Source organism: Anguilla anguilla, chromosome 9 (genome assembly GCF_013347855.1).
Source record: "Anguilla anguilla isolate fAngAng1 chromosome 9, fAngAng1.pri, whole genome shotgun sequence".
In the NCBI taxonomy this organism is placed as follows: domain Eukaryota; kingdom Metazoa; phylum Chordata; class Actinopteri; order Anguilliformes; family Anguillidae; genus Anguilla; species Anguilla anguilla.
Genome location: NC_049209.1, coordinates 53,808,189 through 53,829,806, shown reverse-complemented (window position 1 = coordinate 53,829,806; position 21,618 = coordinate 53,808,189). Strand labels below are relative to the sequence as shown.

General features: G+C 47.3%; 4 protein-coding genes across 7 annotated transcripts; all 4 read left to right on the top strand.

Annotated features, from left to right (window-relative positions):
* Positions 1-1,872: 1,872 nt before the first annotated feature.
* npas4b (neuronal PAS domain protein 4b) lies at positions 1,873-9,127 on the top strand. Its single transcript, XM_035435351.1, has 8 exons — positions 1,873-2,471; positions 3,050-3,213; positions 3,920-4,022; positions 4,138-4,426; positions 4,557-4,666; positions 5,102-5,237; positions 5,443-7,046; positions 7,444-9,127. Exons 1-8 carry the CDS (start codon positions 2,297-2,299, stop codon positions 7,470-7,472), a joined length of 2,610 nt encoding a protein of 869 aa, XP_035291242.1. The 5' UTR covers positions 1,873-2,296; the 3' UTR covers positions 7,473-9,127.
* LOC118236752 (transcription factor HES-2-like) lies at positions 8,311-16,322 on the top strand. The gene is made up of 6 exons (XM_035435354.1): positions 8,311-8,321; positions 10,388-10,391; positions 13,281-13,957; positions 15,129-15,206; positions 15,509-15,604; positions 15,791-16,322. The coding sequence occupies exons 4-6, from the start codon at positions 15,144-15,146 to the stop codon at positions 16,262-16,264; spliced, it is 633 nt and encodes a 210-aa protein (XP_035291245.1). The 5' UTR covers positions 8,311-8,321; positions 10,388-10,391; positions 13,281-13,957; positions 15,129-15,143; the 3' UTR covers positions 16,265-16,322.
* Positions 11,643-13,265, top strand: mrps12 (mitochondrial ribosomal protein S12). 4 transcript variants are annotated; one of them, XM_035435358.1, is made up of 3 exons: positions 11,643-12,022; positions 12,318-12,377; positions 12,817-13,265. In XM_035435358.1, exons 2-3 carry the CDS (start codon positions 12,329-12,331, stop codon positions 13,200-13,202), a joined length of 435 nt encoding a protein of 144 aa, XP_035291249.1. In that variant the 5' UTR covers positions 11,643-12,022; positions 12,318-12,328; the 3' UTR covers positions 13,203-13,265. The 4 variants fall into 4 exon arrangements, with proteins under 4 accessions (XP_035291249.1, XP_035291248.1, XP_035291247.1 ...); XM_035435357.1 differs by having other exon boundaries at positions 11,644-11,881; XM_035435356.1 differs by having other exon boundaries at positions 11,644-12,019; positions 12,315-12,377.
* A 1,865-nt stretch (positions 16,323-18,187) lies between the features above and the next one.
* Positions 18,188-19,920, top strand: LOC118236750 (transcription factor HES-2-like). The gene is made up of 3 exons (XM_035435352.1): positions 18,188-18,773; positions 19,093-19,188; positions 19,389-19,920. The coding sequence occupies exons 1-3, from the start codon at positions 18,711-18,713 to the stop codon at positions 19,860-19,862; spliced, it is 633 nt and encodes a 210-aa protein (XP_035291243.1). The 5' UTR covers positions 18,188-18,710; the 3' UTR covers positions 19,863-19,920.
* Positions 19,921-21,618: the final 1,698 nt, after the last annotated feature.

Genomic DNA, 21,618 nt, shown 5'->3' with positions numbered 1-21,618 from the left:
TGTTGCATGTAGATACAGTGCGATGCATATGAATAGTCGGTAGCCATACAGAACGCTTTGTAAAAAGTCTCACCACTCCTCACTTAGTTGTGCACTCCTTTTCACGTTATGATCAATTCCGTCAATTAGTCACCTATCAATTCGATCAATTAACCAATCTACACCTCATTTGAATTGTAATTTTTTTATAACTCAGTTGGCCAGGAGGACATCTGGACTGAGTCACCACCTGTCACCACCATGATGCGGATAGACAGCCGAAAAGATACGTGAAACTATACACATGCTAATCCGTTTATGACGCATTTCAGACTTCATTTCAGATCACTGATTCTGTTCGGTCTGAAGACTGACTCAAACTCTGCGTTCTCTCTCTCTCTCTCTCTCTCTCTCTCTCTCTCTCTCTCTCTCTCCCTCTCTTCCGCCACGTTCCAAGTCGAACACATTGAACGGTGCCGCAGACTGTGGCTCGTGCAGATCGTTGCTGCGGGCTGGCACGATGTGGGCATATAAGTGGCATAAAGGAAGTGTTCTTTGTCTAGACCAGCGGGCAGCCCGGGAGTGCGGTGTGGCAGAGTGTTCGGGCTGGGGGTGGGGTTTGGGGTAGCCTGTACATAGTTTTCTTAAATTCCCGGGGAAGTATTTCAACAAAGAAGCCCCCCCCCCCCCCCCCCCCCCCCCCCCCGCAATGAACAATTTTCAACATATCACCCTCCTTATTGAAAATTTAACAACGGTAACGTACAATTATTAACACAGAATAGAAAATTGACCTTTAATTTAATTTAATTTAAATATATAAATATTGTATTACAATACTTGTCTTTTTAAACTACTAACGTTTATATTTGTTTCACTACATAAGGAACATACACGACGTAACCTATAAAGTTTTGCCTAAATCAAGATGCTAAATCTAGATATACGTATATCTCAAATGTAATGGAGACATGCGCTTACACTCCTCCACCCCTCCCTCCTTTTAAACCCGAGCGCTTCAATGGGGGGAAAGTGACATCTTTTTCCATTCATGAAAATGCGTCTACATTCTGAGCCGAACTGTTAGAATCTTCGCTAACCCCCGCGCGCCGCTGACTTACGCCTTCAGTCCAATTTCAGTTGAGAAGGAACGGCGGTTGCAACTGAGATCAGACGCTCGTGCACATCAATACGTTTGGGTGAGAGCACCAGGTGCCACTGCACCAAGCCCACGCGCGCTCACATCTGCACACAAATACTCTGAATGGAATTAACTGTCCGAATGTAATCTCTCATATCTATAACTACATTGTGCATCTATGCACCCCCACAAAATGCAATATCGCCAGTGACAGTGGTTTTACGACGACACCGAACTCTCCAGAAAGTGTGAGACAGCGATGGGAGTATTAGACAGAGTAAATCGATATCTCTTCTGTATGCACCGGTGATTCGACTCGGTGGTGGGGGCCCGTGGGCTCCGTCTGAAGGCTCCGCCCAATTTTGGTTTTGTCCAAATTGGGTTATGTGCGTCGACGGAGCTCCCGATACGAAGCCTACGTCATCGTCTGGAGAGAGAAAGAGGAGTGACGCTGGAGTAGAGAGAGAGAGAGAGAGAGAGAGAGTGTGTGTGTGTGTGTGTGTGTGTGACTGTGTGTGTTTTTGACAGAGAGAGAAAGCTCTTTATCCAACATTAAATAGCATAGTTTAAAATAGTAATTCAATAGACAGAGATATAGAGAGAGGGAAAGAGAGATCGCTAATATTGATATGAGACGTATCAATCCCTCCCTCCCCCTCTCTTGTACCCCCCCCCCCCCCCCCCCCCCCCCCCCCCCTTCTCTCTTACGTGGGTGCTAGCGTATCGGGGCCCCCCTTCGGAGCCCCAGCCTATATAAGTTATCGACGGGCAGAGTCCACTAGAAGCGCCAACGCCACAAATCTGCCTCACAACCAGCGACCAGCCGCTGACTGCTTCTCACTCCGACCGGGGGGCACCAAACAACCACCGGCCAACCGAGCAGGAAGCTTTAACGGACCTGATGAGATGTAAAGAACAGAGAACGTAGCCTATTCAAAAATGCGAAAAAGGTTAACCAGACCAAGACAATAATACAACCAAACAATTGAAACCAAAAGCAAGTTTTATACATAACAACGGGAAAAAAAGGAACTTTCGACAGTTGTAATCTATGTGTGTATCTCGTTGCTGACTGATTCAACAGAAGAAAGAGAGCCGCTCTTTTTAATCACACCGCCCCGGAGAGTTGCACCAACGCCGGCTTCACTGCTTCTTTTCCCGGCTGCGCGGGCTACAATGTACCGGTCCACGAAGGGAGCTTCGAAGGCTCGGAGGGACCAGATCAATGCGGAGATTCGCAACCTGAAGGAGCTGCTGCCGATCTCCGAGGTGGACAAGGCTCGCCTCTCCTACCTGCACATCATGTCGCTCGCCTGCATGTACACGAGGAAGTCCGTCTTCTTCTCTCAAGGTAAACGAAGCTGACAGGCATGTGACGGAACTCTGGCTTTTTTAAGTTCTTCCCCTCCCCGTTTATATTATTATTAACGGATGCAACAGGTGCAGTTCAGCGACTCAATTTAACTGAGACCGCGTGGAATACAACGCAAGTGTGTCGGCTTTCTTGTGTTTGTAATTTAAACGTCCCCGTCGAAGGGTTAGTTCAGTCGTTTTGATGGGTCGGGCGCGCTGTCTCTGTCCAAAGTTCTGAATCGCTCGTGGCGCTGTCCGAGGTTCTGGAATGTTGAGCTGGAAGCAGCGTTACGTTACCGGGGAAGACAGGAGAGCAAGCGACGACATCACGACTATCGATACAAATGTTGGTTCGTTTGTTAGCAACAAACAGAGCTGGGCCAACACGTTATAAATTATATGGCAGCAGTAAAACGATTCGGTAAACGAAACGCACTCAGGACAGAGTGTTTTGTTGGAGTTAGGACGACAGTAAAATGCACATGCGGGAGTGTTAGAATCTTTCGGAAGTGTAAGATTTTCTTACATAGCTAGTGCGAAGGTTGACAAGACCCCTGTTCCCTGTCACCCGCGCAGAAACGGAGACTACCAGCGGCCAAGAAGAGAGCTCGAGATTCATGTCCTCCCAGGAACTTTCGCAGCTGGTGCAGGAGCTGCCGGGCTTCCTGCTGATGCTGACCAGCGAGGGGAAACTCCTCTATCTCTCGGACAGCGTCACCGAACACCTGGGACATTCTATGGTGAGTGCACAGCAATAACGGTGACAAGAACAATAACAACCGCGATGACAATAACAGCAATGACAACAATAGCAATAATAAATAACCGTCATTGTCATCAGCGTCGTAATCATAATAATCATGATTATGAAACGTTGTTTCGTCCCATTCTACGTTTTATGGTTGGTTTTGTTTATGCACTGTGATTCGCAGTACTGTACTTTATCCGTTTTATTATCAGTGTAGTTTCCAGGTCAATTGAGATGACATATTCGTTGGAAAAATCAAATAAAGGTCTTGGCAAAGAATAGTTTCGATCTACCTGAGCTAAGAGTGGATCTGCCACGCAGGACCTGTGCAGTATTAGCCCTGTGACTCATAATACTTAAATATAGAAAAGCCGCCGTCCGTGGGGGGCGAAAGCGCGAGAGCGTGAGTCTAGGTTATGATTAATTTAGAATAAGGCTCTAATCATCGAAGCTCGTGTTCAATGATCCACGATCGTTAACGATAGGGGGGCTGGAGAGGGTGATTCATCTCACAGACCCACGGATGACACGCTGGAGACAGAGACATGAGTCAGATTAATTCTGGAGAGACGGGTACGGAAGTCTACGGATAGGCAGAAGCCTGGATAACGCCCAAGTGACAGTGGCAGTTCTTCACCAATGCAGTCAATGTCGTTTAAGTTTAGTGCTTCACGAGGACAACCCTGTCTTTCCATCAGGTGGATCTGGTTGCCCAGGGAGACAGCGTTTATGACATCATCGATCCCACCGACCACTTTGTCATGAGAAGCAACCTATCGCCGACAACTTCACCAGACACAGGTAAAACTTCTTCACTTATTATTACCTTTTCTTCTGTTGTTCTTCCTTTATTCCAAGGCGTTGATCGGTTTGTTCTAATAACTGACGATAATGTATTTTCCTCCGTCTCTCTCAGACCGCTTGTTTCGGTGTCGCTTCAACACCTCTAAATCGGCGCGTCGCCAGAGCGCCGGCACCAGACTGACGCTGGTCCGCGCGCTCTGTTTGTCAACTCCGGGAGCCGCCGCCTCGTCTTACTGGACTTCAAATCCCGCGTGGCTGTGCTTCTGCTCCCCTTTGGAGAGTCAGCCGTCCTCCCCCGGCACGCGACCCACCCTGGCCCCGCCCGCGGACCACGCCTTCTTTCTGGCGGGGTTCCACTCCCGTCACGGCCAGGACATGAGGGTGCGGGACGCGGACGACAGGTGAGGCTCCACGTGACACTCCAGTCGTTGCCATTACCGACGAAAAAAACAATCGGAAGTAGACCGTATACCGCTGCGTGGGAGAATGTGTGATTTAAAGCGGTTTTTTATCGCTATCGTCCCCCTGCAGCGTGAGCGTGTACCTGGGCTATGACGTGGAAGCGCTGCGCTCTCGTTCCTGGTACAGCCTCGTGCATCCGCAGGATCTACCGCACGCATCTGCGCAGCACTGCAGTCTGTGTAAGTACGCTCAGCGCATAACTGCGCAGCCGCCTACAAACCCTGTACACCTGGAACCTCCGACCCGGATCTGGATTACTCAGTTTGCTGGGGCGGAAACTGCAGCAGGTCTTTTTACAACAGTCCCAGTCCCGGGTTTGGGAGGGCTCCCTGGGAGGGCTCCGGGTTTTACTCAGAGCAGTTATCCAGCGAACTCAGTAATCCAGCTCTGTGATACAGACCCCTGTACAACAGCGGTACAGAGGTTATTTAGGGAGCTTCAGGTGATAATGTCCGCACCCTTTCCTGAGCTCCAGGTGATAATGTCCGCACCCTTTCCTAAGCTCCAGGTGATAATGTCCGCACCCTTTCCTGAGCTCCAGGTGATAATGTCCGCACCCTTTCCTGAGCTCCAGGTGATAATGTCCGCACCCTTTCCTGTTTGTTTGGTGGCAGTGAGCGAGGGGAGCGAGGGCCGGGCGGAGATGGTGGTGAGGGTGGAGACGCAGGACGGCTCCTTCACCTGGCTCTACATGGTGCTGCACCTGGAGACTGGAGACAGCCCCATCAGCTGCCGCAGCTACATCATCAGGTGAGCAGGCCTCGTTGTCAGGGTTACTGCTTCAGCACCAGGAGTCACAGATAACACTCCCAGGCCAGCGTAGACTTGAGACTTGAACCCAGAAAAGGATGGAAATAAATAGTAACAATGAGGAGACTTCATGAAGAATAACCTCTCTCTCCCTCCTCCTCTCTCTCCCTCCCCCTCTCCCCCCCCCTCCCCCCGCCCCCCCCAGTGAGTCGGAGGCCTGGTCGGTGCGGCAGCAGCTGTGCACGGAGCAGACTCAGCTGGCCCTGGTGCTGAGTGCTAGCGCCTCCTATCAGGACAGCCTGGGACTGCGGTCTCCGGACACGCTGTCCAGCCCGGACCAGGTGTTCACGCCCAGCAGCAGCGGTCTGTCGGGCCAGTCCTTCGACTTCAGCGCCGCCGCGTCCACCAGCATGAGCTCCTCCGAGGAGCTAGGGGGCGCCGCCGCCGCCGACCCCATGCTGGAGGGCCCGCGGTCCAGCCTGTCCTCCCTGGAGGAGGAGGGCTTAGCCCAGCAGGGCGGCCCTCAGCAGCCCCCGCCTCCCCCAGAGTCCGGCGACTCGGCCGCTGGGACTCCGCCCACATTCGACGCTGACATGGACGTCCTCGCCCGGAGTGTGTTCCGGCCCCCCCCCCAGATGCCCCCTCCCCCCCCACCTCTCACAAGGCCTCAGCAGGGGGAGGGCTTCACCTGCTCGCCCCGCTATGCCCCCCAGGCAGGAAGGGGCGGAGTTTCATACCGAGAGGTGCCCTTCATCTCTGCCCCCTCCGCTTGCGCACCTCGTCCTGTTTCCTTCACCAGGCCTTTGCTGACCCCAGCAGGCCGTCCTCTTTCCCTCCCACTCTCCGCCCCCTGCCCCGCCCCCTGGTCCGCCCCCTGCTCCGCCTCCCAGCAGGTCCTCCTCTCCTTGGAGCCCTACAGAGGTCCTCTCCTGTACGAGAAACTGCCCCCCACCCCCGACACGCCCGAAGAGGGAGACTGTGGCCTCCTGCCCCTCCCCCTGACCCTGCCCCCTCTCTATGTGGACGTGCCCCCCCAGGGGTTATTCGGCTACGCCCTGGAGGGGCTGCTCACACCTGAGGCCTCCCCTACAGAACTGCCCCATCCCCTGGAGGCCCAGATACAGGGGGAGGCGGGGCTAGAACAGGAGAGGGCGGAGATTTCCTACCTGGCTCAGCAAATCAGCACCCTGGCCGAGAGTTTCAGCTCCAAACTCTGCTCCTCCTCCAGCCCCACGCCACTCCCTATTGCCCCGCCCACGAAGCAGGATCCCATCTCCCCATTGGGCGAGATCTACCCTGTCAAGCAACTGGACCCACCCCTTTCCCAGGACAAAAGCTCTCTATTTGAAGAGAGCATGTTAGAGTCCTTCCTCCTTGACTTCCTCTTAAACTGTGCCCCTCCCTCAACCCCACCCCCTCCCCTGTCATGCCCCTCCCCTTCCCCCCAGGCCCTTCCCACTCCCCCCGCCCCAGCTTGCTGGTGCCCACACCTTGGTGTGTGCGCCAGTCACATCTGTAGCGTCCAATCGACGCATTGTAATGGCGTGGTTGGGGGCGGGGCAATGGCAGGCACGGAAACAGTCGACATGGAGACAGAGCCTTCCTCTGTCTCAGAATCCCCGGCTGTGCCTGCCACGCCCATCGCCCCCGCTGCCACGCCCAGTCTGCCTCGTGTCCAGCCCCTCCTTGGGGAGCTGGTCACCATGGAACCCGTGTTTGGGGCAGGAGCCTCAATTGCCCCCGTCCTGGGGCAACAACCTGAGTTGCATCAACTCCACCGTGACTGTCCTCCTCAGCACTTTCAGCCAGGTAAGAGAGGTCCGCCTCCTCCACCGTGCTATTCTTTCACTCTTTCCCTCTCTCACACACTCCTTCTTTCACTCTTTTTCTCTCTCACACACTCCCTCTTTCACTCTTTCCCTCTCTCACACACTCCCTCATTCACTCTTTCCCTCTCTCACACACTCCCTCTTTCACTCTTTCCCTCTTTCTCACACTCCCTCTATCCCTCTGTCCCTCTCTCCCTCCCTGCATGTATCTGCTGTGATGGGAAGCAGACATGATGGATTAATATAGGCATTACAGATACTAATAATATATCATTAATATAACATCCATCTGTTCTGTGTGTGCTGATCTCCGTTAAATAAAATACTCACCTCCTCCCTCCCTCCCCTCTCCTCCCTCCCTCTCTTTTGTCTTTCAGATGGAAACGGAAGTGATTCCTCGTTCTAAAATAAGTCTGTGACTTCATTGCGTATGGCATATTGTCATATTTCACGGACATCCACTTTTCCAGGAAAGGGAAAATAATTTAGTGTATAAATATATACAAATTGTATATATATACGTATGTATGAATATAAAAGAAAAAACCAAAAGGACATTTATGGATGCATTCGTATATGTATATTTAGGCATTGCAAATGAAGATGTATGGTTATGTATTTAACTATCAATAATAAGATGAGCCCAATGCACCATAGCAGAGTGTTGTTTGGTTTTGGGGTGCCTTTATTGGAGCAGGGGTTCCCTTATGAGCGCACTTTAATATACAGCCACGTCTGTATGCAATCAGAGTGGGGGACCCCTGCTGTAAAACTGAATTTAAAAAATGTATTTAAAACAAAACAACAACACTGTTGATATCACTGCTATTTATCAATCTAAACATCACGACATGTTTACTGCTCCATATTTGCGATGCAGAGGCACAAACTTAAAGCGGAAAACGTTTCCAAGGAAACTTAGGACTCGCGTTAGCCAGCAAGTTTGCTAGGTTTTGAGGGTTCTCTCCTTTTGCCACACAGGCTGAACCTGAGGTCAAATCCCTCAGACCTCTAGCTGTTTTGAATCCTCCTTGCAAATTATAAATTCCCAATTTTACAATTCATGAATTGATTTTTACAGAATAAAATTTAAAAAAAAAAACTTTTTTAAGTTTGTGTCCACAAAACATCTTTTTCTGCATCTTGATGAATGGCTTCATTTATTTCAAACATGTTTGAAGTGCTGTAAACATTGTTCTTGCTGTGCTTATTCAATTCTAGAGGAGGCCTGTGACTGGTTTTTATTTTTGGGGGGGTGTATGCATTAATATGCCCATTAGAACACAGTGCTGGCCTCCTCTTTGGTTGTGGCCTGTGGGTCTGCGGTTGTGGTACATAGAAAATACCACCATCTGCAGGCCCTGTATGGTATTACAAATCCTTCTGGAGACCACCTTACAGGTAGTCAAAGGGAGGTGGACAGACTGGATTTAGGGGGGTGTTGTATCCCCAAAACTCTTGTCAATGCGTGTCAATCCAGTGGCCTGTTGACCTCTACTCTAGTTTTATTTTGAGGGGTCAAGAAAGTGGCCCAGTGATTAGTATATTTAAAAAATGTATTAATTTATTTTTTCAGTAGATGAATAAAACATATTTGATGTTGAGTAAATATTGAATAAAAATAAAAATGTGAATGAGGTATATTTTTATTTACTTTAATTATGCGACACAGGCTGAGAATGGTTATAATTTTCTCACTGTGTCGATATGTTAACGTAGAGTTGTCTACGGTAAAGTAAAGGATTGATTCCTGTGTCCTAGCTATTATACTGCGACGTAAAAATGTTTACAATGATGTTATTCCTGTTTGCGTGAACATTTTAAACAACTGAATGTATTTGCACAAAAATGATTAATGTGTTGTGTGACAAATCGGTTGCTTAAATGCGTATATTTATTGCTTTTGTAATGTCGGTCTGTATATAACAAGTTTTTATGTAAGAAAAAATGATATATTTATCGCTGAGGAATGAGCATCGTGAAATTGTTATCTCGTCATCGCTGATAAGTGTATTTGGCTGTCAATCAAATGCATTTATATTAAAGTGCTCTTAAACATGCTGAGTGCGTCTTCGTGTTCTTTGCGACGTTCTGTGATGTCACAATGCCAATGGTGTCGTCTCAGGCCATTTTCTGCTCTTTTTCATCGTCCCTTCAATCAATCTCCATTCTTCTTTTTCCTTCTCTCTCATTTCCATCCACCTCCCTCTCTCTCCATCTCTCTCCCGCTCTCTTTCTCTCACGCAGCCGCTCTGGTATTGTTCCGTCTTGCTGTGATAGCGCTGACGTGCGCACTGAGAGCGCGGCTCCGTTTCCTGGATTTTGACGCTCGCGCGGGACACTGCCGGCTTCTCGCCGACGAGCTCCCGCTGCCTGGCAGGCTGTAATTGGCATGCACGCGCTCCCTCTCACTCCGCCTCCGTAAAACACCCACGCGCTCTCAGCGTACCTGCGATTTCTGAAGCAGGCACTGCAGCGAGAACGCCAGACTCTCGCCATATACGGGCATTCCACCTTAGCGCCAAAGCTCGTTCTCTCTCCCGCCTTCTCTCTCTCAATTTTCCTCCCTGTCTCTCAGATTGGTAGGGGCAAACACTGAGATTAGTCCGTGTTGCTGTGTTGAAATCACCCCCCCCCCCCCCTCCCCGCCATCCTTTCGTTGGGTAAAAACGAGTCGCTCTAATTCACTGATCCCCAGCCCCTGGTGAGTCTCACTCTCGTCTGTGTATGTTGTCCACACCCCCTCCCTCCGGTCTCTGTCACCTACACTTTCCCCCCAAAATAACATCCACCCTCCTCAGTGTCCTCCTCCCTGACCCTCTCAGTGTGACATTCACCGCCTCCCCCCCCCATTATTACTCTCATCTCTCTCCTTCCCTCACTCTCTTTCTCCCTCCCTCCTTCTTTTCCAGTCCATTTTTCTCCACTACCCACTCCATGCCTCTCTACCTCTATCTCTCTCTCTCTCTCTCTGTATGCTTTTGATTGTTAATTGTGCTTGTGCAGGCTGCTGATATATTGTAGTTGTGTGTGTGTGTGTATGTGTGCGTGTGTGTGTGTGTGCGTGTGCGTGTATGTGTGCGTGTGTGTGTGTGTGTATGTGTGTGTGTGTGTGTGTGCGTGTGAGCGAAGGCTGGTTTTATGAAGATGTCGGGAGGGGTTTTTCTCTACTGGTTTTTTTCTAGTTGAGATGTTTTAATAAAGACCATCAAAAGTCAAAAGTCTCTCTCTCTCTCTCTCTCTCTCTCCCTCTGTCTCTCTCTCTCCCTCTCTCCCCCTCTCTTCAGGTTGGTGAAGCCGGATGTCCTTTCAGCACTGAAGAGGGGTAAAAATAGACAGATCTGAAAAGGGAAAATCAGCAACAATGAGGGCTAATGTTAAAGTCGTTCACACGAGGAGCATCTTCCTGTACTCCATGGCCTGCCTCCTCTTCTTCCTCCTCTTCCTCCTCCCACACATCCCCTCTCTGTTCATCCCTCTCTCTCTCCCTCTTCACAGCTCATCTACCTTCCCCCATTCCTCTGTCTTTGGTCCTCATGTCCCTCATATGACCCAACTCTACCTTCATCATAATCATCATCATCACCATGGTAATCACACCTTTATTCTGTCCTCTTGCCTCTATAATTCTTTCGCTCCCCAGTCATTCTGCTTTTGCTTTGCTTCCCTCTCTCCCTCTCCCTCTCCCTCTCTTTCTCCTCCATTCACAAATGTGAGTGAGTCTGTGAGTGAATGGTGTGTGTGCCCAGGAATAAGTGGGTATAGATAATGGACGAATGGATGGATAATGCAGCAGTGCTGAATTATTTTTAAAAACTGTAAAGGTTTTTTTTCTGAGTGATCAAGCACATATTTTAAATGTGTGCTTTTTAAAAAAATTTTAAGGTGAAAGTAGAGAGGGCGCTGCATGGGGCAGCTGTCAGGCGTTACCTGCACTGCTGTTAGGTCTTACCTGCACTGCTGTCAGGCGTTACCTGCACTGCTGTTAGGCGTTACCTGCACTGCTTGGTAATAACATCCATTCTGAGGTAAAGCTTTGGACAAAAGCACAAGCAAATAATTTGCAAGCAAATGCAAGCATTTATTCACATTGTAAACCAGCCCCTAGTTTCTTTAAAAATAGCTGGTCTTGCTTGGGTGTCAGGCGCAAGCTGGAAATGATAAAATGAGTAAATTGCGCTACCCAGTGGTTCAATACTATTAAAGCACACGCTTCACAGAGACGTGGCTCCTCGGCCATGTTAAAAGCAAGTTACGTTTCTGTGGCTTGCCTTACACACGTTGCCACGACAATTGCAAGGAGTATATAAACCCTTTTTATTGCAGTTAAGTTGATTGTCACAGTGCGGTGTCAATGACAAAAGAGGCACAAGACCCTTTTCATTAACGGTTATTCAGCCATCCTGACTGCAGATTAAGTTGGGTCGGAGTGCTGGATTTAATTTATTTTATTACTTTGATATCATTTTAAATATAATTTTAAAGTCACTCAGAAGGCCTGGGAACCCGTACAGTCGGCTGCTCTACTCGCAGTCCTGGTGCAGTTCAGCTACCGTTAGATGGCGCAGTTAGCATGCTAGAGGAAGCCATACTCCTCTGGTGTACAAGAAATGACCTCTGTGACTCGCGATTAGGATTTCGGCTTCTAACAACCTATCCTGAATTCAATTTGGCAACTACAATCCGAACCATTATCTATGTGCGAGAGCCACTTATCAAATTTGGTTCTGTAATGAGCGTTTTGGGCAGTTAACGACTCCTCCAACAAGGAATAGTGAAACTTCCTGTACGTCATCAAGAAGCGCCAATTGGAGGGTGAGTCGCGAGGGTAGGTTGCTTTAGTTCTTAGCTCTATTTTTCATAATGGACATACATTTTAAGAGCATATAAACACAAATACATCATAGGGAACAAATAAAAGAGTTTTGGATTTTGGGCGCGTTTATATCTGACCAGTGGTCGGAGCGTTAGCTTCAGATTGTGTGGTTGGCAAAGGGGAGACTTTAGCAAGGTGACCGGCGTGAGGTAACTTTGTCGTCTTATTTATCGATAGCTGTTATAAAATAATGCTCCGATGTCTTGCATTACATTAGTGAGCTTCTTAGCTAGTTTTCGATTAAGCTTTTAGTTCTACAGTGTTTTGTATCTCACAACATCGCATAGCGTTTGCTAGCTAACTAGCTAGCTAGCTCTCTGTGCAATGTGGTTTCGAGTTGACATTTCATTGTATTCCCTGATGATTTTATTTCAGGAGCCGAAGCGATGGCTTTCCTCGGGAGCCTGAGACCGCTGATGTCATCTCTAATGCAGGGTGGGTTACGCTGTACGAACATCCCTGTCGCATCCCAATAGCATTACTTCTTTGGTGGCTGTGCGCTATCGATTATATGTGTTACATGTATATTTACTTACTGAAGTAGTCATGTGTCATGCATTTATATGCAATTTCATCAAGATGGGTATTCTTGAATTTGATCAGATCTAACGTTAATGCTACAATGGCAATTCATTTAATTTTAATAACGTGTCATTAAATATAATTTCTCAGAGGCTAAGGGTGTACGTTGTACGAGTTGCACACTCCCTATTCCACAGCTTTGCATAGCTGCTCCAGTTGTTATGCAGCTCTGTGGTCTAGAGGTTTAAACCTGAGCTTTAAACGCCAGCTGAGGACACTGCAATTAACCCTGAAAGATTTTGAGAGTAATCTGCCATGTTAACCCCCCCACCCCCCCCTCTCCCCCCTGCAGTGTCCCACTGTCTCTCCCCCCTGTGGGTCCGGCCCGGAGTCTCCAGAACCATGGCGACGCTGAACCAGATGCACCGGAAGGGCAAGCCCTCGTCGCCGCCCCCCCGCCCCAGCGCCACCTTCGGGCGCCCCCAGCTGAAGGGCGTGGTCCTGAAGACCATGATCCGCAAGCCCAAGAAGCCCAACTCCGCCAACCGCAAGTGCGCGCGTGTGCGCCTCTCCAACGGCAAGGAGGCGGTCTGCTTCATCCCTGGGGAGGGACACAACCTGCAGGAGCACAACGTGGTGCTGGTGGAGGGGGGGCGCACCCAGGACCTGCCCGGGCTCAAGCTCAAAATAGTCAGGGGCAAGTACGACTGCGCCCACGTGGTGAAGAAAAAGCAGTGACCTGCTGAGGGGAGGCGCTGTGATGGGACCCCCTGGTTTTATGGGGGGGGGGGGCAGGGGGGGCAGGGGCAGGGGCAGGGCAGCACTGGTCTGTTGATCTCTGGACTGGACTTTCTGAATAAATTTGTGTTAACATCCCTAGTGTGTGGACTAGGGCAAAGTGGACCCTGGTTTTCTGCCTGGAACACATGTGGAGTAGCTGGCACCATCATGTATACCAGTGCATTTAATAAAAAGGTCTTGATTTTTCCTCTTTTAAACATTCATTTCACTTCTTTAGGATCCATTAAATATATTAAATGTGATATACTTTGAGAACTGTTCATATGTCCAGTCTTGTAATATTTTGGCATTTAATTGTAATATTCCCAAGACTGCAGTATTTCAAAAATTTTAATTTTGAAGTAAAAATATGCAGACATAGAGGTGTATCTGTTTTTCAGTACTGCGTCTGTGATCCAAAGTGTATTTTCAGTGGCAGCTGACGGAGCTGGGCAACGCTTGTCGTGGAGCGTTTGAACACGGGGTTTGGTTGGACAGCATGCGCAGTCTTCAACACACGTGCTGTTTGAAATGGCCCTGTTGACACCTCGGTTTCCTGTTGTCATTTCTCACCTCGTGCTGCACTCTTTTCGGGGGGAAAGACGTTACGTGAAAATGCACGCGGCAATTCCTGTGTTGCCACCAGTTCTGTGTGGGTCACAGAGGATCAAAGTCACAGCCCGCCGTGGGAAGCGGTGGAATGAAAGCGCGAGGTGAGAGGACCAATGCGTGTGTGGCAGAAAACATCCAAAAATATCACGAAGAATTTCTATATTTACTATAAAAATAACAGTTGACCCTCCATGGTTTATACACAATGACTACTGCACATTTTTTTACGTTTTATTTTCGCTGGCTCATTCAAGTAAAAATAACTTATGACGCATTCAGCTTTCGTGTACATGTTCATATAGCAAAATGGCCTTTAATTGTAATATTCCACTAATTTTAAACGTTTAAATAATGACCTACGCTATTGAGGTTAAAATTTTATTACATGCGTCAGCTGATTCTCAGTTGCTCTGCGCGTGGGATCGGGTGTGACGCTAGGTTCCCTCGGCTCAGTAACTGTACGTTTCCTCTGGTTTATTCATTTATTACGTGTTAAGGTGGCTGAATAAACCGCCATTAAAAAGATGGAGCTCAAAGGAGTTGCAGCCGACTGTGAGTGCGTGCACATATTCAACTTCAAAGTGGCCGGGGCGTTCACACCTCTCGCGTGGCCGCAGGCCTCCACGTGCGCAAGGCGTAAAGAGGCGTGTGCTTTCACACGCATTACAAACATCGCGCGTGCCTAGTGTCAAAGATTACCATTTGAATCCACAGATTTGTTTTAAAACGACTCTTTCAGATACTGATGGTAGCCTAGATATGGAAAAAACGAATGTGTGTGAATAAGAAAATGGGGTAATCTGTCATTTTTGAAAAATATCTTTATTAGCTTTGTAGACAGTATAATCTTATTTTCTTTTCAATTAATTGTACTCGTATAATCCAGTGGGGCGTAGTGTGACATTTTTAAAAAATATTATTTTTAATTCGAACATGTTTTATTCAACAGAAAGGGCATCAAGTAAGCTGATCAGAATGATCAACAAAGACTGGTTTGGCAAACGCTGTGATAACTGTAAGCTTCTCACGAGCCGGGTGTGATTGGTTTTATTGCCACAATAGGATGCGTTTATTGGCGTTATTAGAAGTGAATTCGGAGTTGTTTCTTGAAGGCGGGGCGCCAGGCCAGCTGGGTGGAGCCACTAATGTCTTATAAGGAAACGATAAAAAACGACACACTGCTCAAACTCCACACAGACTAACAGGATCTTAACATTGACGGACAGGATAGCAGTCGATCGGATACCGAACTCTGTTCCTCTTGGTGATCAGGCAAAAGACGCAGCAATGGAGGTGATAATGAAGTCAAGTGGAGCCAACCTGAAGGTGGATTTAAAAACAACAAGAAAGGTAAAAACAATCAAGAGATTTAAAGTGTGTATTTAGAAATGCAGAAATTATTTTGCTTAGTTCACACAGATTTCCACTTTAATGATCCTGACGTTGTTAGAGGAAGAGTTTTTTGTTTTCTATGTCCCATGCTTGTTAAATGACAATGCTTACTTAGGGTAAGCCTTGCTTGTTTTCACCGACAGGTGTATTTTATGTGTGAGATGAATCCGAACAGTTGAGCAGTTCTGAATGCATAGCGAGTGTTCCGTGCGTAAATCAGAAACATCGAGCCTAATTCTGTATTGTGTCTGTTTGCGCAGCTCCTCAAACCGCAGGTCGAGAAGCGTCGGAGGGAAAGAATGAACCGCAGTCTGGAGAGCCTGAGAGCGCTGCTGCTGCAGGGGTCCCAACACCAGGTGAGCACCAGCGCCCCCTGTCTGCCAGTCAGTGCCAGTGTCTCTGTCAGCCCAAACTCAAAATACAGTTTTACCTGCCGACCAATATACACCTTCCAATTAGCACCTTTACCTGTCCACTGCACACTTTTAGCCTCTCTCTCCCTGTGTAAAGTGTGTGTAATAACCCCTCTCCCCCTCTGGTAGGCGCTGGCGAGTCGCAGAGTGGAGAAAGCAGAGGTGCTGGAGCACACGGTGCTCTTCCTGCAGAGCGCTGCCCACAGAGGGGCAGCTGAAGGCAGCCAGCAGCAGGACTTCCAGGACGGGTTCTCCACCTGCCTGCAGCGAGCAGCGCGCTTCCTGCGGGACAGCAGGGCGGGGCGGCGGGGGGAGGGGGCGCTGAGCGTCACCCTGTCCCGTCACCTGACGCACCTCGGCCCGCTCCCCAGAGCTCCCATCAGCCCCCACTCTGCCCACACGCAACCCAAGGGGCAGAGCGCCCAGCTGGGGGGGAAGAACTGGCACTGCAGCCAGCAGCATGGAGCCACCCTCAGGAACAGCCCCTCCCACCAGCTCAGAGCGGCCCTGGCACACAGACACCCCAACCTGCCCCAACCCTCCCACAGAGAGGCTCTGTCACCCCCCACAAACAGCCAGTCACCATGGAGACCCTGGTCCTAAAACCAGCCTCAAGATAGACACTGCCTTCCGATTGGCTGGGACACTGAAGGAAAGATTTATATATTTTATGAAGATTTGTACGTTTATGAGATGTATAGCATTTATAATTTCTGTTGTATATCGTAATGTAACAGCCAATTATAGCTCTTATTGCCAAACAGACCCTGATCTGTACCCTGGTGCTGGTTTGAAGCATCATTACACAGTAGCTCACGTGATTGTGTATAATTCACATCAGAGACTGCTTGTAAAAATATTTAAAGAGGAAATTATGTATTTGAACTTTATTTTCTAAAAGATGTTTAAGTCTTTGTAAATAATCCGTTGTGTATATATGAAATAATAGTATTTATCATATGATTCCGTTTCTGAATGAAAACTTGTATATCTATATATTTGGAGGTTGAAATAAAAAAAGAACTATCAAAATGTTTTTTGCTCATTTTACCTTATTTTGATACAAGAATGCAAAATATTACTTCAGTAACTGGCGTGCTCAACACAGTTTGTTGTCATTGTTCCCACAAGTGAAAATTCATCCTGTAAAAACGCAGTTTAAAGGGCGTGCAGAATGTTTCGTCTTTCTACTCACCTGCTATTTCAATAGCACAATTGACACCTCAGTTTGAGATTCGCGGATCCCTGTTGTCTGCTGTAAATCGCGATCTCGTGCCGCATAAATTAGAGCAAAAGGTGCGGAAAGGGCACGCGCCAGTTGCCCCCACTTCCAGCAGTCGCACCTATTTGATGTTGCAGACAGGAGGATCAAAGGCTTTGACTGCCATGGGAACGTGATGGTCAGAACGATGGAAGTGAGAGGTTTTAATCCGACTGGCTTTTTATTTTAATTTTAGGACACATTAGCCTTTATTACAGCACGCTAGCCTTCCAAAGCATGCATGGCTACGGCTAATAAATATCTTAGTAATCTTGATACAACTTCAAATGAGCTATAATCCTGCAAAATACGAGCCGTGTTTTCTCACCGAAAGGAAGAGTTTGACAAATACGCTCAAGAATATGCAATTCATTAAAAAATATTTTCTGAGGAAGTGTGGCAAAATGAAATATCTGTAAAGAATTCCAGATACTACACTGTCCTCCTGATGTTTATAGAATAACATATTCAGAGCTCAATCAATTCACACAAGGTAGATTTCATTCTCACAAGTGCAATGCATTTCATCCCTCTTCGGTTCAAATAATTTAGTGGGAAATCAATTAATACTGTACATTTTATAATCTGGTCTTGAAATGTATGATAGGTTTAAATGAGTTCGACTGTTTGCACAATCCAATCGTTAATTTATTTTGGAGAGCAAAATTAGGGATATTGTAGGTGCGTTTTGCGCAGGCAGAGTGAACACTTCCAACTCCAAAAAACCTTCCAGTTAGCGTATGAACATTCGAAAGTACAGTTGCATCCAGTTCTTATAAATTTTGTAAATACGTTTGTAAAGTTTGTCCAAAAAAAGAAGGCACGAAATAGATTAAAATGAGAAAGTTTGTAATATCCTCATTTTAAACTGTTATCAGACGCTGGCCTATGTCATTGCATTGCTCGGCGTGTGAGCGTGGGACCCGATGAGAAATTCTGTTCCCGTCGCTCGTGGGAAAGAAGCAATTCATTTATAATACCTGGGTTTGAACATTTTGTTACCCGCTAGAATTGACTCGCAGTCGGTGACAGAACGAGTTCAAAGGAATTCTTTACCAGGCGCAGTTCTCACTGTTCCAAGCACGCGCGCCTCGCCATGGGAACAGATTATCTCAGGTGGGGGTGACAGCAACACGCGCTCAGTGTTCACACCTGCACAACATCAACTGCTAACTTGTATTTGCAACGCGGCCCATTTACAGGAACATCCTATTTGCTTTTCAATTAATTCTACTAGTTAGCTCAAAGGGGCAAAGTGTGCAATTAATGGCGGGGCCATTTTTATCTGAACCTGTTTTATTCAGCAGAGAGGGCGTCAAGTAATCAGACAGAGCTACGAGGACTGGACCTTCTCCGAAGGAAGACTGACAAACGTCCATTTTGAATGTTCTATCGAAAATATATTTTTATTCGAACGCGTTTTAATACCATCCCAGTTCGAAATTTAACTAAAATAAAATTTGTGACATTTCACCGTAAAATTGCACAAGGAGGCTCACGTCGTGGCGGTTCTTAGTTTCCCAGAGCCGGGTGTGATTGGTTTTATTGCCACAATAGGATGCGTTTATTGGCGTTATTAGAAGTGAATTCGGTGTTGTTTCTTGAAGGCGGGGCGCCAGGCCAGCTGGGTGGAGCCACTAAGAATAATGTCTTATTAGGAAACGATAAAAAACGACACACTGCTCAAACTCCACACAGAGTAACAGGATCTTAACATTGACGGACAGGATAGCAGTCGATCGGATACCGAACTCTGTTCCTCCTGGTGATCAGGCAAAAGACGCAGCAATGGAGGTGATAATGAAGTCAAGTGGAGCCAACCTGAAGGTGGACTTAAAAACAACAAGAAAGGTAAAAACAATCAAGAGATTTAAAGTGTACATTTGGAAATGCAGAAATTACTTTGCTTAGTTCACACAGATTTCCAGTGTTTCTTTAATAATCCTGAAGTTGTTATAGAAAGACCTTTTTGTTTTCTATGTCCCATGTTTGTCAAATGACAATTCTTTTTGACTTAGCTTGTAAGCAATGCCTTGTTTGTTTTCAACGACAGGTGTATTTTATGTGTGAGATGAATCCGAACAGTTGATCAGTTCTGAATGCATAGCGAGTGTTCCGTGCGTAAATCAGCAACATCAAGCCTAATTCTGTATTGTGTCTGTTTGCGCAGCTCCTCAAACCGCAGGTGGAGAAGCGTCGGAGGGAGAGAATGAACCGCAGTCTGGAGAGCCTGAGAGCGCTGCTGCTGCAGGGGTCCCAGCACCAGGTGAGCACCAGCGCCCCCTGTCTGCCAGTCAGTGCCAGTGTCTCTGTCAGCCCAAACTCAAAATACAGCTTTACCTGCCGACCAATATACACCTGCCAATATACACCTTCCAATTAGCACCTTTACCTGTCCACTGCACACTTTTAGCCTCTCTCTCCCTGTGTAAAGTGTGTGTAATAACCCCTCTCCCCCTCTGGTAGGCGCTGGCGAGTCGCAGAGTGGAGAAAGCAGAGGTGCTAGAGCACACGGTGCTCTTCCTGCAGAGCGCTGCCCACAGAGGGGCAGCTGAAGGCAGCCAGCAGCAGGACTTCCAGGACGGGTTCTCCACCTGCCTGCAGCGAGCAGCGCGCTTCCTGCGGGACAGCAGGGCGGGGCAGCAAGGGGAGGGGGCGCTGAGCGTCACCCTGTCCCGTCACCTGACGCACCTCGGCCCGCTCCCCAGAGCTCCCATCAGCCCCCACTCTGCCCACATGCAGCCCAAGGGGCAGAGCGCCCAGCTGGGGGGGCAGAATTGGCACTGCAGCCAGCAGCATGGAGCTGCCCTCAGGAACAGCCCCTCCCACCAGCTCAGAGCGGCCCTGGCACACAGACACCCCAACCTGCCCCAGCCCCCCCACAGAGAGGCTCTGTCAGCCCCCACAAACAGCCAGTCACCATGGAGACCCTGGTCCTAATACCAGCCTCAAGATAGACACTGCCTTCCGATTGGCTGGGACACTGAAGGAAAGATTTATATATTTTATGAAGATTTGTACGTTTATGAAATGTATAGCATTTATAATTTCTGTTGTTTATCGTAATGTAACAGCCAATTATAGCTCTTATTGCCAAACAGACCCTGATCTGTACCCTGGTGCTGGTTTGAAGCATCATTACACAGTAGCTCACGTGATTGTGTATAATTCACATCAGAGACTGCTTGTGAATATTTAAAGAGGAAATTATGTATTTGAACTTTATTTTCTAAAAGATGTTTAAGTCTTTGTAAATAATCCGTTGTGTATATATGCAATAATAGTATTTATCATATGACTCCGTTTCTGAATGAAAACTTGTATATCTATATATTTGGAGGTTGAAATAAAAAAAGAACTATCAAAATGTTTTTTGCTCATTTTACCTTATTTTGATACAAGAATGCAAAATATTACTTCAGTAACTGGCGTGCTCAACACAGTTTGTTGTCATTGTTCCCATAAGTGAAAATTCATCCTGTAAAAACGCAGTTCAAAGGGCGTGCAGAATGTTTCGTCTTTCTACTCACCTGCTATTTCAATAGCACAATTGACACCTCAGTTTGAGATTCGCGGATCCCTGTTGTCTGCTGTCAATCGCGATCTCGTGCCGCATAAATTAGAGCAAAAGGTGCGGAAAGGGCACGCGCCAGTTGCCCCCACTTCCAGCAGTCGCACCTATTTGATGTTGCAGACAGGAGGATCAAAGGCTTTGACTGCCACAGGAACGAGATGGTCAGAACGATGGAAGTGAGAGGTTTTAGTCCGACTGGCTTTTTATTTTAATTTTAGGACACATTAGCCTTTATTACAGCACGCTAGCCTTCCAAAGCATGCATGGCTACGGCTAATAAATATCTTAGTAATCTTGATACAACTTCAAATGAACTATAATCCTGCAAAATACGAGCCGTGTTTTCTCACCGAAAGGAAGAGTTTGACAAATACGCTCAAGAATATGCAATTCATTAAAAAATATTTTCTGAGGAAGTGTGGCAAAATGAAATATCTGTTAAGAATTCCAGATACTACACTGTCCTCCTGATGTTTATAGAATAACATATTCAGAGCTCGATCAATTCACACAAGGTAGATTTCATTCTCACAAGTGTAATGCATTTCATCCCTCTTCGGTTCAAATAATTTAGTGGGAAATCAACTAATACTGTACATTTTATAATCTGTTCTTGAAATGTATGATAGGTTTAAATGAGTTCGACTGTTTGCACAATCCAATCGTTAATTTATTTTGGAGAGCAAAATTAGGGATATTGTAGGTGCGTTTTGCGCAGGCAGAGTGAACACTTCCAACTCCAAAAAACCTTCCAGTTAGCGTATGAACATTCGAAAGTACAGTTGCATCCAATTCTTATAAATTTTGTAAATACGTTTGTAAAGTTTGTCCAAAAAAAGAAGGCACGAAATAGATTAAAATGAGAAAGTTTGTAATATCCTCATTTTAAACTGTTATCAGACGCTGGCCTATGTCATTGCATTGCTCGGCGTGTGAGCGTGGGACCCGATGAGAAATTCTGTTCCCGTCGCTCGTGGGAAAGAAGCAATTCATTTATAATACCTGGGTTTGAACATTTTGTTACCCGCTAGAATTGACTCGCAGTCGGTGACAGAACGAGTTCAAAGGAATTCTTTACCAGGCGCAGTTCTCACTGTTCCAAGCACGCGCGCCTCGCCATGG

What these genes read in the sequence shown, in the direction of transcription:
- mrps12 (XM_035435358.1), top strand. Translation starts at nt 12,329, where the DNA reads ATGGCTTTCCTCGGGAGCCTGAGACCGCTGATGTCATCTCTAATGCAG. An exon ending in GATGTCATCTCTAATGCAGG is followed by an intron (nt 12,378 to 12,816) that starts GTGGGTTACGCT and finishes TCCCCCCTGCAG; the next exon opens with TGTCCCACTGTCTCTCCCCC.
- npas4b (XM_035435351.1), top strand. Translation starts at nt 2,297, where the DNA reads ATGTACCGGTCCACGAAGGGAGCTTCGAAGGCTCGGAGGGACCAGATC. An exon ending in GACAACTTCACCAGACACAG is followed by an intron (nt 4,023 to 4,137) that starts GTAAAACTTCTT and finishes CGTCTCTCTCAG; the next exon opens with ACCGCTTGTTTCGGTGTCGC. An exon ending in TGCCGCAGCTACATCATCAG is followed by an intron (nt 5,238 to 5,442) that starts GTGAGCAGGCCT and finishes CGCCCCCCCCAG; the next exon opens with TGAGTCGGAGGCCTGGTCGG.
- LOC118236750 (XM_035435352.1), top strand. Translation starts at nt 18,711, where the DNA reads ATGGAGGTGATAATGAAGTCAAGTGGAGCCAACCTGAAGGTGGACTTA. An exon ending in ACTTAAAAACAACAAGAAAG is followed by an intron (nt 18,774 to 19,092) that starts GTAAAAACAATC and finishes CTGTTTGCGCAG; the next exon opens with CTCCTCAAACCGCAGGTGGA. An exon ending in TGCAGGGGTCCCAGCACCAG is followed by an intron (nt 19,189 to 19,388) that starts GTGAGCACCAGC and finishes CCCCTCTGGTAG; the next exon opens with GCGCTGGCGAGTCGCAGAGT.
- LOC118236752 (XM_035435354.1), top strand. Translation starts at nt 15,144, where the DNA reads ATGGAGGTGATAATGAAGTCAAGTGGAGCCAACCTGAAGGTGGATTTA. An exon ending in ATTTAAAAACAACAAGAAAG is followed by an intron (nt 15,207 to 15,508) that starts GTAAAAACAATC and finishes CTGTTTGCGCAG; the next exon opens with CTCCTCAAACCGCAGGTCGA. An exon ending in TGCAGGGGTCCCAACACCAG is followed by an intron (nt 15,605 to 15,790) that starts GTGAGCACCAGC and finishes CCCCTCTGGTAG; the next exon opens with GCGCTGGCGAGTCGCAGAGT.